General features: G+C 34.1%; 1 protein-coding gene across 2 annotated transcripts in view; it reads right to left on the minus strand.

Moving 5' to 3' along the window:
* The window catches only part of KCNH7 (potassium voltage-gated channel subfamily H member 7), a 211,240-nt gene that overhangs the window by 27,199 nt on the left and 165,882 nt on the right, over positions 1-18,159 (minus strand). For both annotated transcript variants that reach the window (XM_068195687.1, XM_068195688.1), the window contains 3 exons: positions 15,138-15,563; positions 10,155-10,554; positions 9,483-9,682 (listed from right to left, as the gene is read on the minus strand). In XM_068195687.1, the coding sequence (XP_068051788.1) occupies positions 9,483-9,682; positions 10,155-10,554; positions 15,138-15,563 (1,026 nt within the window). The remainder of the gene's footprint in view (positions 1-9,482; positions 9,683-10,154; positions 10,555-15,137; positions 15,564-18,159) is intronic.

The raw sequence follows: 18,159 nt of genomic DNA on the forward strand, positions 1-18,159 counted from the left end.
GACAGGACATTTTATTAGCATGTTCATGTTAAATACAATCTGATTGCAAGTGTAGGACTTCAATTTTTATCAGAAGAAAAGCAACATGACTTTTGAAACAACAATGTTGTGCAGATTTACATAGCCAGATGATTTGTTCAGCAAACAACAGGGCTACTTGCTGTGGTCCTTGCTCATCTTTTACTCAGAACAATAGGAGTTTGCCTGAGGTAGAATAATGGGATTCCTCTTGGGTACCATAGCAACATGTTAATTTTGTTTAGAAGGAAAGGAGTTATTTACAACGTGGTCATTATGTGTGAGCTCTCCTAAGTTCTGTAGGATAATACACCTTTGATTCTTTTAGAATCTATAAACATTTCTGCTACTGATTTCATGGGAGTACTGTGAGTGACTCTGCGTGCTGACACATTATGGCACACCACCTTTCTTTGTTATATCCTGCTACCTGCTGTCAGTGATGTCATTGGCTCATATGCTTTCGCTAGGGACAGCTACAACTGTTGCCTATTACTAAAGGCAAAATATGTACTGCTACATATTTTTGCTACAAGTCTTATGAATATGTGAACAGGATGTGTCTCTGACATCAGATCAGTTTATTATTTCATCTTTGTTCATCCTCTGCACTGTTTTTATATAAAATTGTAAACATTTCTGCAGACAAAAGATATATTGAAAAAGGAATTCACTTGTTGCTATATTGATTTTTACTTCAGCACAAAAAAATCCTGTGCACTCACTCTCATTGCAGAAATATATTCACCACTCATATCCCTTGCTGGTGAAAATGAACACATTTCTGATATGAGGCTTCTGTCCACACAAGCCAAGCTATGTTTTAAAAATGAGATATTAGAAGCTTTAACAGAATTGAAATGTTTTTATGATTGCTAATGGAAATCAATGCTGTGAAATAACAGTGTTTTGACACACATATATAGAACAATTTTTTGAGCCTTATGGCATTACCACATGAAATTTATACATCATCAGAAAAAGCCAGCATTCAACAACACTAAGCAAAAGAAAATATGATAAATGAAAAGCTTCTGTGGCGTCACTCTGTTTTCAGTATCTAACACATAACTAGAAGTAGCTTAGTATCCAATTATGTTTTGTAACATAATGGAATTATATTGAAATAAAAAGGCTGTAGGTTGTAGGAACTTATTTGCTCAATGATACTGAAAAACTGAGAAACAAATACGTTCACCAAATGAAACAGGAGAAGCAAAAATTGTGTTTATTTTGAAATTGTTCTTTAGTCATGTGAGTATAAAAGACCTATTTTGAATTAATTTGTTTGCTATGTATGTATCTGAATACAATTTAGAAGAGCTCAGTTTTTTATAGGATACGAAATAGGAAATGCATTTTGAATTCAGAAGTACTTACAAGAAAAGTGTATTTGAATTGTTAGGAAGTCATGAGCACTTAGATTACATGTAGAATAAGTAGTTTTAATTTTTCACATCAGCTGCTTATCTGATTTTCAAGGGATTTTATTTTACCATTAAGCAAAACCCATGCAGACAATGCGTGTTGGTTTATATTTCTGAAGATACTTTGGATATTCCCTTATAGAAGCAATTGTTTTTATAATTAATTTATATTTGTCATGAAACTGTTCTAAAATCATTGCATATCAGTTGATAATTATTTAAGTGTCAATGACATCTGAAAGATACCAGCTTCTTTTTAAGCACCTGTGACTAAAAAGTCCCTGCTCCATGGAGCTTACACTCTAAAGTAGTTTTATACATCAGAGATTAAAGACATCTACTCTTTAATATCACAGTTTTAAAATGCCTAAAAGGAAGACTAAATAATATTGATTTCCAGTGGAGATTATTCCATTAATACAAGCTTAGAAATTCAAGAAAGAAGCTGATTGGAAGATAAATTTGTTAAAACAATGGCAAAACCTACATTACCAAAAAGAGCTTACCATATTGCACACATTGTGTGTAGTGAGGTGTTTAATCTAAGTCCAGTAGGTGACATAATACAGAATTTGATGTTTCCAGACTAAGTTTTATGCTGTGCAGTACAGACATTTTGCCAACACAAACTCTCAAATTTTTGTTACATTCATTCTCATATTCTGATTTTCATTACTGAAATGATCTTGAAAATTATGTCATAATGTGAGAATCAACATCAACATCAAATTTGTACACACTCTGCCTGTACCAAATATTAGAAAAACATCCATGCAGTATTCAAAATAAAAAAATAGAAAATTATAAAATTAGAACTGCTGTTTAATAATGTTATTTTTAATGAAACCCCAAACCTAATAAATCATTTAAATACAGATTTGAGTTTCAATTGTTCCATTCTTTCCTAACGTATATCTATTGTTATACACAATATCTTCTCAGCTGTGATTCCACGGGGCCCTGGTGAGAAAAATCTTGGATTCTCATGGTTAGAATCATGTTTGGAATCAGAACTCATGTATAATTCAAGAAATACACATAGATATTTTTAAAAAGACGTGTAATAAGACATAAAATCAGCTTTATCCCTCCCCCCTCGACAAAGAAAAAGTAAAGTAAAGGAAAATCAGTTAAGATGCTGTGACCACAGGCTCCAGTTGTCTGTCATTGATAGTTATCAAATCCAAGTTCAGTTGTCTCTTCCTGTTTGGAATAAAACTTACTCCACATCAAGTAACATTGATTTATCTAGGTGGCATGCTTACAGAGGAGGATAATGCCATCCAGAAAGATGTAAAACATTTTACATAGAATAAGTGATTGTTTCGTGAGGATAGTAGGGATATGATTCCTACTGCCTTGAAGAATATGGTCTTTTTATGAGGAGAGGGAGTCCAGCTTCATTTATTTCTTTTCTCAGGATGACAGCAAGGTATCACACATTTATCAGGCACATTAGTGACAACAGATTTGGACACATCTTTGTGCCTTAATCTCAGGCAACAAGCAACTGTTTGGGGCAAAGATAATCTTGGTTTGTTTGGATAAATTATAAAATTCATGACAATTTTTAGATTTTTGATCCTCAGTTCTGGAACAGGTATTGACATATGTCTCACAGAAAATATTTAGAAAGTATTTAACCTGAAGCAAACTAGGATATTAGCTGCAATAATTTTCATTAAACATGGAAATACCGCATTCCATGCCAAAAAAACCACAGAATGATGGCGGTTGGAAATGATCTTGTTGGAAAGATCATGTGGTCCATACTCCCTGCTCAAGGAGGTCTACCTAGAGATGGTAGCAAGGGTGATGTCAAGGTGGCTTTCAAATACCTCCAAGGACAGAGATGCCACAACCTCTCTGGGCAACTTCTACCAGTGCTTAGTTATCCTCACAGTAAATATGTGTTTCCTTGTATTTGGCCAAAGCCTCCAGTTTCAGTGTGTGACCATTACCTCTGCTCCTGTCACTGGGCACCACTGAAATTAAACTTGTTCCGCATTTTTTACAACCTCCCTTCAGGTATTTGTTCACATTGATGTGATTCTCTGTGAGTCTTCATTTCTCCCATCTGGCTGAGCAGTTCCAGCTCTCTCAGCCTTTCCTACTATGAGAGATTCTCCAGTGCTTGTAGCCTTACAATCAAAGATACTGCTTTAATTCTGCATATAATCTGTGGCACATTTTCTCTGCTGAAATATAGGTGGGATCATTAAATACCAAGCAGCAGTTGAAGAGAGCACAAGAGGGTTCTTGTGTGTTGTGCTGTGTTTGGGGTGTGTGGAAACTAGTGACTAATGCTTTCTTGTCCTAGAACCAGTCAGACTTTATGAGTGTCAGGTGCCCAGCATATAGAGGGAAAGATAAAGGGACACTCCCAAGTTCATCTGAGAATTTAAGATGGCATAAACTGAAAGAGAATTCTCGTCCTTCTCCACTTTGTCTGATTATTCCTGCCTTGTCATGATCTCTCGTTGTGAAATGGTTTGAGAAACTGACCCATACAAAAAATTAACACAACAAAAAATGTGAGCAGCTGAACATACAAAGAGGCAGGAGTAAATTCACTTTGTGCCATGACCACATATACTTAATATCTATTTGGTTCTCACTTTCATAAGAGAGATCTCAGGCTATGTTGACATTGGCATCACTAAATGCTGAATAAAGTTCTCAAAATATTTGAATAAAAAAATGTAAACATTATATTAAAACCTTTTATTTTTATTAACCTTTTTTCTTAGTTTGTTCAGAAAGAATTAGTGAAATTAATTAATATTAATTCATATATTTGGTGAAATAACATATGTATTTAATTTTCAACTTTTTGCCAGCCACCTAATTTTAAGGCTAACCTTGTACTTTTTAGCCGCACAAAATGCACTGCTTAGATTTTGAATTAGGCTCTCTGTCCCCCAGTAGCTGTTTCCTCTGATGGAGAATAGTGTGAGAATAGTGTTATTCAATTGCAATTGAATAGTGTTATTCAATTGTAATTGAATAATATCATCTAGGCTAAACATTTCTGTGATTCAGCAATTTTATTTCTAGAAAGAATTTAGAATTTTCTATTCAATATTCCTGTGATAATTAATTACAGAAATTAATTATTTCTGTAAGTAGCAGGTTGAAACATTTCCAAGCATTTTCAGCATTTAGAAAAGAAAGAACCAGGTCACAGCTGGCAATAATACTGCTCCAGAAGCTTTTGGGCTCCACATAGAAAAAAATATTTCTGAAAAATCCTCTTTGTACAGAATGATTTTTTTTAATGTTCAGTGCTTTTCGTTTCAATAATTGAGAGAGAAGAGAAGCAGTATGTGATAATGAGCTAATTCACCTTTCAGTGAGATTGAAGCCTGACAACCTTATCAAGATCAGGATCTTTTGTTTTCAGTCATTGCCACAACACAGATGTGTGACATCTTTAAGCTAGAATTAGTGAAGCTGCAGTAGACCATTCTTCTACAGACCTATTACAGTTTCTGAGTAAATCTGAAAAGTGATCTCTGTGACACGATACATTGCTGAACAAGGCAGACAGAAAATTATTTCAGTTTCTTCAACTGTTGTCTCCCTTACTGACAGAAAAGTTTTAAGTCTGTTGAAGTTGAAGATTGACCAGATCTGTATATTTCAAAAAATATGATAGTTGAAAAATTAATTGGTCTTGTTTTTGAGATTTTAGACCACAAAATATAATGCACTGAGAAACTGATAAAGGATCATTTAGAAATAGATGGACATCCTGGAGAATATTTTTTTAATGAGGTCTTATTTTCTATAACTCAATTCAAATGAGGCTATCACATTTTTAAAGTTGCCTTTTTTAGAAAATGAAACAATTATGGCTAATCATAAGGTACTTTGTGGCTGGTTTATATGTCATGATTTCTGTTCTGACATATAGGCAAATAGCAGTACCAAGTCCCTACATGATTACATATTCCCTCGGTTTAAGAATTTACTGCTAGGTTTTGTTCCAAACACGTCTAATTTGCATTAGTCTTTTGATGGTACAAAGAATTTCTCCTTGCTGTTTTTGAAATTCTAATTTACTTCCCTAATCCTCTGTTTCAAATATATTGGTGGCACTGGTTTTATTGCTAAAACTGGTTTTGTTGTAAGAAGTGATCACAGTGGGAGGAAAAGCAAGAATGAAAAAATGTAGTGATGTCAACCAGGTGTCAGTGGTCAATTTCTTACAGAAGAAGCCTGTTCAAGGCAATGGAGAACCTGGCCTTTATTTGCTATTATAGAATTGTTGGTTCAAGGTAGGTGTGGGTTCTACTGTACTTGTATGATCACAGTGGCTGACACAGTTATTACAACAGTAAAATTAACCATTTGCTTGGATGCTTGCAGGAGAAATCATACATTTATTCATAAAAATTCTGACTTGCTCTCCCCTTTCATGCTATTGGACAAAACTCAAACCAAAAAGACACCTGTCCCACACCCAAGATTTTAATTAATGTTTACACTGGGCTAAACACTTTTCAGCTTGTCCCACTCAGTTACTTCTACGAAGTCTTTTCAAATGTAAAATAAACCACTAAAGCTACTCAGATGCACAGAAGATCCATGGAAAGAAAGGGTGGGACAGGATTGTAAAAATACATGCATAACTTAAAGAAATATCTCAAACATTAAATAACTAATCTTTTTAGGGTAAGCATCCTAGGCATGCTATTATCAGTGCTGGACTGATAATATAGGAATGAAAGAGGAAAAAGAAGGCAAAAAGAATATAGGAAAACTATACCAGGATAGTTAAAAATATTACAAGAATTGGAATCTTTGGGACTGGTGACATCTTTCATGAAATAATATGCAATGTAATCTTTTTTTTTTTTTTTTTTTTTTTTTTTTTTTTTTTTTTTTGTAAATTTGACTTTGCCAGTGTCTATCACAGGGACATGATTTAAATTATGCTTATTCTATAGACTCAAATTTTTTTATCCAGATTAAAATAAATCCCAAATCCTGTTTATCCAGTCCATGCATAATTATGTGGAACAGTTTTTAACCAAAATATATTATGTAATGACATATAATCAAAAATATGTAGAAATGGAGCAGAAGGGAGTAAATGAACAAAAACCAAGGTCTCAGCATATTTCACTTGCAGGTCTTTAAAGGTGATTTTAAGTTTAATCATTTCAAATAAGCATACAGTATTATCTTCTCATTTGCAATCTAAGGTGTAGAATTTTGTTCAGGAAATCAAGTTTAGTCTTAGTGCACAATTACTCCGGAGATTAAAAGGGTTTCTGTTTAATCTCTTTTTTATATTTTATTTTCTGCTTTACCTGGATTCTTAAATATATTACTGAAGATAATGTAAAGCATTTTTTAAACATGTTATTTATATATATATATATATGTGTGTGTGTGTATATGTTGCATGTACATATATATATATATAATGTAAATTATTATGCACTTCATATTTCAAAGGAGAAAGAGGATTACATTTTTGATTTTTTTCAGCTTTCAGTCATGAAATGAAGAAAAAATAAGATATTGGATGAAATTCTGCCTTCAGAATTCACAAAAAACTCCGAGTAGACATGGGCAGGAGTCAAACACATTTGTTTGAGGACAATACTAGTCCTTTGTTCTGTAAATGCAAATATTTCATGCAAAATTAAGTAAAAAAACACATGCAAGTCCAACTCATATGCACATGGCTAATAGCCATGAAAACATCATTGGTGCTTGTGTTAACATGCATATATGGTGTAAACCAAGAGCATTCACACAAAGGAAAATGCAGAATGATCAGCAGCATGACAACTTTGTCAATGACATTCCTACAGAGCAACTATCTAATGCAAACCATTATGCACATGGCCTTTTTTGGGTAGAGAAGCATGACTTGAGTTGTGGGGTAAAACAGTGATTAATAAACATGGTTAGATTAACTTTTTTAATGTCTAATTTTTAGTAACCATTTTGCCCCACATCTGATTCTGCTTGGATTATTTCCCTTTGCTATCTACCCCTTCATCATGCAAAAAAGTTACAATTAAAATTAGAAAGCATTGAACAAGCTCTAAACCCAACAGATAACATGGATATTCTTCACACTTTATACTGGAATTAAATTTGATATAAATACCTCCTGCTCTTACCAGTGGGTGGTGTTATTCCATGTATTTAGGTGTGAAGCAGACAGGAAAGAGATAAATCTTTCATAAGTACAATGTAAATCACACAATTCTTATATTATCCTTGTACTAAGTGTAATACATTCAAACTCTTAAAGGAAATAAAGTGATTGACATAAAACTTGAGGGATAGAACTGTGAACAGAATAAGGAATAAAATACAATGAAACAAGATACTAAACATGAGGGTTTTTCCACACTTTATTAAAAACAAATCCTCCACACTGCCTCACAATCATATTGAAGAATATGGGCTATTTAATCCATGTAATTGTTATTTCACATTCATGACAAATCCAAGACTAATTTCCATACACCAGTTTCAAAATTATGCAACTTTTCAGGTGACAACATCCAGGTATAGTTACTATTTCATGCGAACCGGGGTTTTTAGTACATCCATTAGTGGCGATGAATTAGTTAAGGCATATACGACTTGGTAATATCTTCAGAAATAATTCAGTGAGCTGCTTTAGGCTTAGGTTCAACACACCTGCAGCTTAAAGGCCTGATCCTGCGAAGTGCTGAGCACCCCACAATTCCATTGACATCAGAAGGAATTATGGCTATTCAGTGCCACACAGGATGAAGCTACTGATGCTGCCTTCCACTGCAGTAATCCCCAGCAGAGGTTTATACAATTGTCCTTGTCCTGCCCTGGACATATTATCCCTCTGGAGAAGACACATGGAAGTGGCAGGTTAAGCCAAATACATTAATTTTCTATTGTATTTTTAAAATCTGCTTTACTTAATGGTAATCATAAAGTCAAATTGTCAGTGATTCACCTTTATAAAAGATTTTAATCAAGACCATTTTTTTCTGTTTGCTGCATAAAAATGTTGTACTCTGACAGTCATTCAGAAATGTATGTATAGATATCACATGAAAGCTGTTTGAATGTATGTCAAAATTTCACAAGTTGATTTCTAGTTAAATTGTTACAAAAGTGTATAGATTTTCTTCTTGACATCTTTCTGGAGAGTTCTGCAGTTTCTAATCTGCAGCTCTGAATACCTCTGGAAAACATCCCTACAGAGACACAGATTCAGAGGTCCTTAGGATGTACAATGCCCTCGGTGCCTTCAAACTGATGTTGAAGTTTCAGAAAACAATGTTTCTATCTCCAGAAAATAAGACAGAGATATAGACGTTTACTTTTGCTCACTAGCAGATTGTTATTCTTTTTTAGCTAGTCATGTATTTATAGAAGGAGAGATTACAGGGGCTTTTTTTATCAAAACCAGAAAATATGAGTGTTATTCCTTGTCAGTTCCAGGAATGAGTTTCTGTGGATGGCTAAATGGTTAGTAGCAGAATTACATGGTTGTGGATGCAAGTGAATTACTTTTCAGACTATCATATGTTTCAAATATTTCTCTTTGAAAAGATCAGCTAAACCTGCCTGCTCTAGATTACATGGAAAGATTTGGAAAAAGAATTGATCGCCACAGGTTTTATAGAAAAGTAGCTCTGTAGATATCAACACAGGTAGTCTTGTTTGATACTGGAAGTGGAAAATCAGGGTGAAGAACAAAAAAAAATCTGGAGCACCTATGTCTGAAATAAGAAACCTATACCTTTTTTTTTTCACTCTGTTTAAGCTTACAGAAGTCACCTACAGTTTCCAAGCTTTCCTATACACAGTGAAGATTCAGATTGCTGATATACCTGGCAGTAACCTAGGCAGTGAAAAGTTTATATGCCAAACATGTAGTGGCTTGATTGTAAGCAACTGAGGTATATATCCACCTTCTTAAGCTTGTACTTTTACAGCTTATAAATACTAAAGACTTTCTAATTTCTCATGCATTGATCTATTGCTCTGCATCTCTTCCTGAAAAACAGAAGAACATACCATGTTCATGTCAATGCCATTGGTGTATGTCCATGCATGCTGGAAGTATTCCTCCAGTCGCTGCCGCAGAGGGTTCGGGATCTGATGGAAGCGTATGAACTCCTTCACTCGCAGCATCTGCATGTGGTACCGAGCAGTTCCCGAGTAGAGTCTTTGGATTATTGCAGATACGTTTCCAAAAATGCTAGCGTACATTAATGCTGGATTAAAGACAAACAAAAATTACTTAAGTCATATCATTGGGCTTTGCTGATGAGTACAGCTAAGCAAAAGTTAAGAACAAAGGGAAGAGTTAAAAAGGTATGCATATATTTTTAAGTTCAGTTTTAAATAGAAAAATAAAATATAATTATGATTATCCAAATATGATGGGATATAATTTCCTAAATCCACTCCAAACTCACCTTCTTACCTTATACAGGATTTGCCTAGAGACACTGATATACAACACAGATATTCTGACAATTTGGACAACAGATTTTGAGTAGTCAAGCAAGTTGATTACTTCCTGACACTGAATGAGTCACAACCTATTTTGGCATGCAACATTCCTTTCCCTAGGAATTTGCCTTTCTGGCTGCATGCTTATAGTCTTATTAGTTTAGAATGTTAAGCCATTTGCTCAAACACAGAGAGGAAAAAAAGATCAAAATCCATGATAAAATTACTTACACCCAATCAACATGACACAGATGGAAAAGATTTTCTCTGAGTTGGTGTTTGGAGACACATTTCCAAATCCTACACTTGTCAGACTGCTGAAGGTAAAATAAAGTGCTGTAACATATTTGTCCTTGATAGATGGTCCAGAGCTTGCATCACTCTTATTGTAATGCTTTCCTAGTTGTTCTCCTAAAGAATCCAACCAGCCAATCTTGTGAGCCAAGTAAGGTCTTTCTACATTTCCAATGGCATACCAAATGCAAGCAAGCCAGTGTGCAATTAGTGCAAATATGCACATGAGGAGCATCAGAACTGCAGCACCATATTCGGAGTATCTGTCCAGTTTCCGTGCTACCCTCACTAAACGCAGCAGTCTAGCTGTCTTCAGAAGGCCTATTAATGTAGTTGTCTGTAAAAATAAGATAGAAATTAATTTTTTCTGTTAGCAAATGTATTCTCATGCATAGTAAGCATGAATAAACCACTACAAATTCAATTTTTTTGGGGAATCAATACAAAGAGTAGAAGAACCCATTTCAATGTAAATTTAATTTCAATTTCTCTAATATATCAATTTCATTATAAAACCAGGGAAGAAAAGAAGAAATGTGCATTTAAAATCAAGATATATTGAAGTTGTCATTATATGCTAAAAACCCTTTCATGTTGAATGTTTTACTTGATCTGGACTCTTCAGTTGACTGTAACAGGTTTAATGAGCCAATAGATTAATGATTTTTTAACACAATAAAGTGTGTAAGTTATTGGAACTACTCATCATTATATGACTGTCCACATAGGTAATAGGTATTCTTGAAGAAAGCTGTGTGACTGTATTTGATCCTGACTTAGAAACTCCTTGCAATGCTCTGACACACATATTCTAGAAAAGAGAAGTAATAAGTCAGAAGTGTCCCAAAGACTATATGTACAAGACTCCTCCTGTTTGTAATGGTAAAAACATTCATGCAGGTGAAAGAAGATAAAGCGCTGTGAACAGAACATCATGGAAAAGTTCCTCCAGATGAATCTTTTTGCATCTTGTAGGTGTAGTGGCAAGAGCCAGTAATAAAAGTACTGCACCATTAGAAAAATAAATTGGAAAAGTTTAAAGCAGGAATGTGTTTCAAGATTTTTAGCGCAGATGTGTGCTATTATCCATTGCAGCGTCTTTGAGGCTTTGGCCTTTTTAAAGGAATCTAGAGGTGATTAATATACGTTTTCAAATTTCAATTAGAAAATAATTTTCATACTTGCTAATTCCTTTTAGAAGGAATGGACATCATTGTTAAGAAGAATAAATGGATTAAAAAAAAAAACCTCAGATACCTTTTTTCTTGCATTAAATCTGAACATGTATTAAAGTATCCAGTAAATGCCAAGAGTGGATACATTTTTAATGGGTTTGTTGTTTGTTTGTTTGTTTGTTTGGTTTGGATTTTTGGTTTTTTTACCATGCATGTATATTACATGACACTTAACAGGAAAAGTTTTCCAAGCCTCACAAACCACTCTGACAGTAGCATGCATCACATTAAAGCTTTTTTTGCGACAAAAACTAGACTAGTTTTTATGTTTTATTAAATCCTTGCATTTACCAAGTTTCTGAGTAAAACCCCAAAGCTCTTGGAACAAAACAAGTCTTTCTTGGCTGCATTTCTCAGTGGACAATTCAATAAATCGTTCATATTTTCTGAGTAAATGAGTAAGAGGATCATGAATGGTAACACTCCTTAGTTCAGTTTAACACCCCAAATAATAACTAACTTCAGGGTGAATTTCTCATAACCACATAAAGGTTAGTGACCTTAATAGTCTGGAAGACCACATCCTTCAAAATGAAAGGCCACACCCTTCAAAGCCCAAGCCTATGCCTAGGCTGAGATTCAGAAACATGTAAATATTGTGATTAGGTTATTTTTTCTTTGTAGGTAAATCAGGTTTATACATTTATGATCCCTTAAGAAAAGCTAAGATTTGTTTTTAGTGGGGTGTTTGAAGCGTTCTATCACAGATGTAGTCATATCTCTACATCATGCAAGAGACCACATATTCTTACAGTTCCCCTTAAATAGATCAGATGGTAGATTGTTAATCTACAATATGTCATCACTGTTTCACCACATTCTTTAGATAAAACTTGCTAATATTATTCATACTCAGTGTCAATCCTATACTTGGATACATCAGTTTGAGCTCTGGAGTATGTGGAAGGTATGTAACACAAGAAAACTTCATCTCTTCAAGGGTAAAATCAGCATGAATGAGAATAGATATGCTTAAAGCATCAAAAAACTCATCCTGAGTTTTATTTTTCTTTAACACAGTGAAGGGGCTTTAACACTAAATCAGAGCTGGCAGTAGAGGTGAAAAGCATGGTCCACAAGTTTTGATGTGCATTACATGATGTCCACTTCTCAGCATAGATGTAGCCTTCACATAGTAATAGTACACCTCCCATGTGTCACTTGGCCAGGGACAGAAGTTCTTGGTTTCAGAACTTTGTTTCATCTAACATAATTTTGTTGGTGTGCTGGAATACTTTGATCAGCACAACACCCAAAGAGGCAGGGGTCCTACTCTATCAGTTACCTTACCCCATCTGGTGCCAACCATTAATACCTGCAAATAGCAATCTGATAGATGCTGCTCTCTTTTCTGGATTGCTTGCTTCTCTGTTTTCATCATACCTATCTGCTGGACTACAAGTTCAAGAGTAGGTGGATAATCAGATCAGATTTTTTTCTTTTCTCTTCTTTCCTCTCCATCTACTCATTATTTTTATCTTCCCAAGTATTAGGGAAGCCACCTAACTTTCACAAAACACACACAAGAAAGGAGAGAATTATTTACTACAAATCATCATCATTTTGAGTCTCATTAAGCAGAAAAAAAATTAAAATTACATTATTTCCCTATTTTAGAAATCGGAAAGTGAACATCTAACTCGGTTGCTTTCTTATGGCTGAAAAAGTATGGCTCAAATAGAAGCATTTGGATAGTGCTGTATATGGTATTTGGATTATTATCTCCTGCCTTTTCAAGACTCCATTTGATATCAAAGTGTTTTAAAGCTGCATGAGCACACATGGAGCTCTCTTTAGAGCTTATGTTGCTTAATAAAAAGACTATTCAATACAATTTTTCACTGGGGATCTTTGAAGAATCTCTAGATAACGAAAAAGAGATATTTCACAAAAAAGATAGCTTTCATGACTAAAAAATTCTATTAAAAGAAAAATGCTCCATTCTGTCAGTGTTACATTTGCCTCTTCTTGCTAAACAATGAAAAAGGGATCATTGGTGAAATATTATAGTTAGCAATATAGTAAGGAAAACTGCAGTAAGTAGCAGCTTAGAAAAGTGATTGACATATTCAATACCATGAATGAGAGAGAGAAGCTGATGGCACAGTGAATGGAACATAATCTATATAGCATCATTGCTTCTTAGACAAACAAACCAGATTTTCCAGGTAGAGAAACTGGTCAATTACTAGATTTTGAGGGAATAAAGAATCAATTTACTTTTATCTGCAATAGTGAAAAAGCCATTACATGGTCTAATAATTTCTGTTTCAACTTCCACATTTTTATATTTGTCTATCATCTGCAAGAATGCACTTGTTACTGTAATCTGTAATGTTATCTAATGTTAAAGTTATCCCTTTAGCATGACTTTAGCACCTGGCACTTTACTCTTAAGAACATTTGTAACAGGGGAGGTGTGAAAGAATGATGTTCAGGGGCACTCCTTCAATGAATTTTGAAATGGATCCCTGTTGTAATCCTTTAATGTTCCACACTTCTAACCACTGAAAATGATTTTTGGCAATGACGAGTGATCAATGATCAGAAAGGGATGCAGACCATGCCTAGAAGGGAACACTGCAGTCTGAGTTAGAAGTAATGCCACTATGAAAATGTTGGATTTTCACGTATCCCTGCTTTCAAAACCACAGAGAAAGTTATCTGCAGAAAGATGGACACCTGCCACAGATAATGAATGCAAAATGTGATCAAATTTTCTCTTAAATTTCTGGGCTTTTTAGTCACCTTCTGAATAAAAAAGTTCTCTTCTAGTAAGAGAACTACTAATATGTTCCCTTTGTCCTATATATTACTCTCTCTCCTTATTGCTTTACTTAATAACATTCATTTTTAGTGCATGGTTTTATCTCATGTTTCTCTAGACTCCTCATTTAAGTTTTGCTTGGTTTGCTGCTTTAAAAAAATCTGCATTCTATGCACCACAGAAAAGTCAATCCCAATTCTCTACTTTTTAGAAAAAATTTTATGATTTTATCCCTTCTTAAATTAAATAATATTGCTTGGAAGAACTGGGTCAGGAATCCAGAATATAGCATATATTTTATTTATTTTTGGGCCAGTTTTGGATGCATATATTAGAACAGTTTTTTACTCTGTTGTGTAGATAGACCATGCCTGTCAAGGTAATCTATTTTTTCATTCTTTTGATAGTCCATATTCTTGATAAAATTGACAACAGCCAAATCTCTTTGATAACTAGTATAGTCTGTGCTATAACTAATTTGTTTTTCTGCTAAGTAAATGTCTGATCTAAACATTTTGAACAGAGAAAAATTATTTTAATGATGCAATGCCAGCACAGCACTTACATGCATCATGGGCAGTTTTTAAAAAGTAAGTGACAAATCAAAGCAGCAGTTCTTATATAAAACCATTTTACCAAGTCCTTCATACACAATATCTTTATTATTTCTAAAGACAGTATCAAATATGGTATAACTGAAAAATACTAGCTGAATCATTCAATATTTTCTCTTGTTGATGAAAGCTAATACTGTACATTATTCTACACAAGAAGATTTTATTTAAGTTTAACTTTCAAAGATGAGATAGAAATACTAAGCAGCTATTAAATGACAAACAAAAAATACTTTAGGTTACAAAGAATATCATCGTGAAGTAATAAATTAAGATTTATGATTTCTTATTCATTTAAGCTTACCTCTTCAGAGCCAGAGCCAAAAATCAGCAGGTCAAAAGGTATTGCAGCAACCATGTCAATTAGGAACCAGCCTTTGAAGTAGTGAATTGCTATTTTTGCTGGATCACTTACCACTTCTTCATTCTGGTTTACATATGTTGTTCTGAAGTTTATTAGAATGTCAATGATAAACATAATATCCACAATTAAATCTACAACATTCAGTGGGCTGCAGGAATATCCACACTCTCTCCTCTTCCGATCCTCACTGTCATTCAGAAGGAAGGCAGCAGAGTAAGGGGTGAATATGGCAGTGTATATGACCAGCAACAAAATGAGCCAGTCCCAGACGGCTTTGAAAGGACTGTAGTGCAATATAGTAAACTTGTTGATGCGAGGTGTCTGGAGTTTATATTCTGGTAGAACATCAGCCCCTAAGGATAGAACCTAGAATAAGAAATATACTACATCAATAATCAGACAGTGTTATCTACTCCAACTTCCAGTAAACATAGAAAATACAGGACAAAAAGTACTTAATTGTAGTTTTGAGGATTAAGCTTCAATTACTTAGTGTTTTGGCAAACTAGATTTCTGTGAAATTTGTGGTGTCTGCCAGGTCCAATAAATTCAATGACAATTTTGCCCAGTAGGTTGATTCTTGTCCCCTGTAGCCAACATTAAGAAGCATATCTTATATCCATAAAATCTGCATTTTTAAGCATGCCATGAAATTCATTTATCCACCACATGATAACCTTGCCAGCCTTCTCAGGGCCAGTGAATGACTTTTCTTGCAGTGATGTAGTGTTTTTATCCCAAAACAAAGCTATTATCACTGGCTTACATTCCCTACCAAAGAGTTTACTCTCATTAGAAAGTGTAAACAACTAAAATTAAAAAAAAATGTCAGAGAAAGATCTGTTAGTGTCCTTGACATCTATCTACACTTTGAGTTTTGTTGTGTTAAAAACCTTCATGCACAGACAAATTACACTGAGGCTATAGTTCTAGTTCAGCTAAAGGTGTGACAAAGGATGCCACAGGAGTATTGCCTTTTGCTCCACTTCTACTTTTGTCAATGCCTGAAGCTTATTATTCCTTTAAAAGTATGGATTTGTTATCTGCTGGTGTTATCTAAGTTAGATTTCAATTGTATTTGGAAGGATTATGTTTATAAACACTGTTAAATTTGCTGGCTCTGGAAGCTGAAATGTTTGCTTTGTTGCATAGAACAAGCATTGTGTGAGAACCAGATAAAACAAATTTCCTTTGGCTACTCTTTCAGTCTGACTGAATTCTGACATGAAGGAACAAAATCTTTAAGGATAAAAAGGTAAATTATATTTTGTCTCTATTCAGTGTTTGGGATTGTCAGCAATGATGCTAATTATTGCCTTCTGTGCTGCAAATGATCTCCAAATCCTATGGGACTCAGAACACCATTTCATTTTACACAGACCGGTGAACAAACATCAGATGGTGACAAACTTCAGTTTTTAATCAGTTGGGCAATATTCATGTTCATGAAATCTTACACTCTTTTCCCAACAGTTATTTCTGCTTATTCCTTATTCTCCTGCTATTTAAAACCAGTTCTATTTAAAAAATAAGTTATTTCAAAAGCTAATAAAATGAATAATTCTACTCAAATGAAATGATGATTGGAAGGGCATTTACCTTTTCAGTGATGTTGTCTGCTTTTATTTGCTTTATTTTTACAGTTAGTATTCTGGGACTTGAGATTTCAGCTTATTCAAGACTGAGGGAATCCATGCTTCTCAAACATAATCTTAGAAAATTCTAAGGGTCAGCACACTCTTTTCTGTTTAAATTTCCAACAGAAATAGTTGTATAAATCTTAGATCCTATCCTTAGTAATATAAGTGACACTAATCTTATTCAGTCAAATTCTACTCTGAAAATGTTGTGATAACACGAGGTTTAATAACCACTCTTCTTTGAACTTGAAGAAAGAAGAATCCAAAAAGAATATGTGCTAGCTTCAAGCAGCCACCAAGCACTCTGTGAGTACTGTGCTGAGGTAGAGGCTGTTCATAAATTTTTTGTATTTTAACTAAGACTTGCATTTAACTAATGGTGCTGGCTATTTTTTTATGTATTAAACACGTCAGCTGACAGCAAGTTGAAGCATTGCTTAGTCTCTTAAGCAGTCTTAATATTTTTAGTCCCGCACCTGATGAGTTGACAAGAAGGTTTTTTTAGTATTTGAGAACAGTGAGTATATTTGCCAAGTGAACTGCTATTTATAAAATTTATATCACTGTTCTGATGGATTTTCAGACAATGAAGAAAATGGATTAGGCAACAAAGACAATAAAGCTTACTTCACATATTTCTTTCTGTTGCTTGAAAATTCCAGATGCTCTGCTTCATTTCAGAGCAACACATAATGTAAATTGGACTAATTCCCCTGAAATCTGACTCCAAATCTACTTTTAGTTACATTTATTCCTAAATTGGTTTAAACTGAGTTAGGCAAAACTGGAGTTTAAAAATCCAAACAATTGGACTAAATGAGGGAATAGCAGTATAAAAGTGATCATACCAGAAATGTATCCAACTTTTTTTGGCAATAGTTTCTTAGACACATAACACAGGAGAGGGGCTGAACTGATAGCTGTGAGTTTCATAGTCATAATGTTATATAGAACTTTAAATTTCTGCATTGCATACTCCCATGCTATGAGAAGTGAAAACAAGCACTCATATAACTGTTTTGCTTTTTGTATCTTGAGAAAAATGTGACTTCACTTCTCAAATAAAAAAATCACAGTTGCACACACACAAAAAAGACAAAACACATTATTTAGTGTGTTGTTGGCAGTTTCAATAAAGACTCATTGAATATGAGATGAATTTCTCCTTTTTCTTATTGTGTAACATAACATGCTTGCAAAGTTTGGATACTGATGTTGGCCAATTTTGGCCATCTTGGCTAGATGGAAGACTTCAGTCTACTTAGAAATTTACTCAGAAGACCTTGATTATTTCCACTTACTTAAAAGAGATGTAATCAAAT

This window comes from Anomalospiza imberbis, chromosome 7 (genome assembly GCF_031753505.1).
Source record: "Anomalospiza imberbis isolate Cuckoo-Finch-1a 21T00152 chromosome 7, ASM3175350v1, whole genome shotgun sequence".
NCBI lineage: Eukaryota > Metazoa > Chordata > Aves > Passeriformes > Viduidae > Anomalospiza > Anomalospiza imberbis.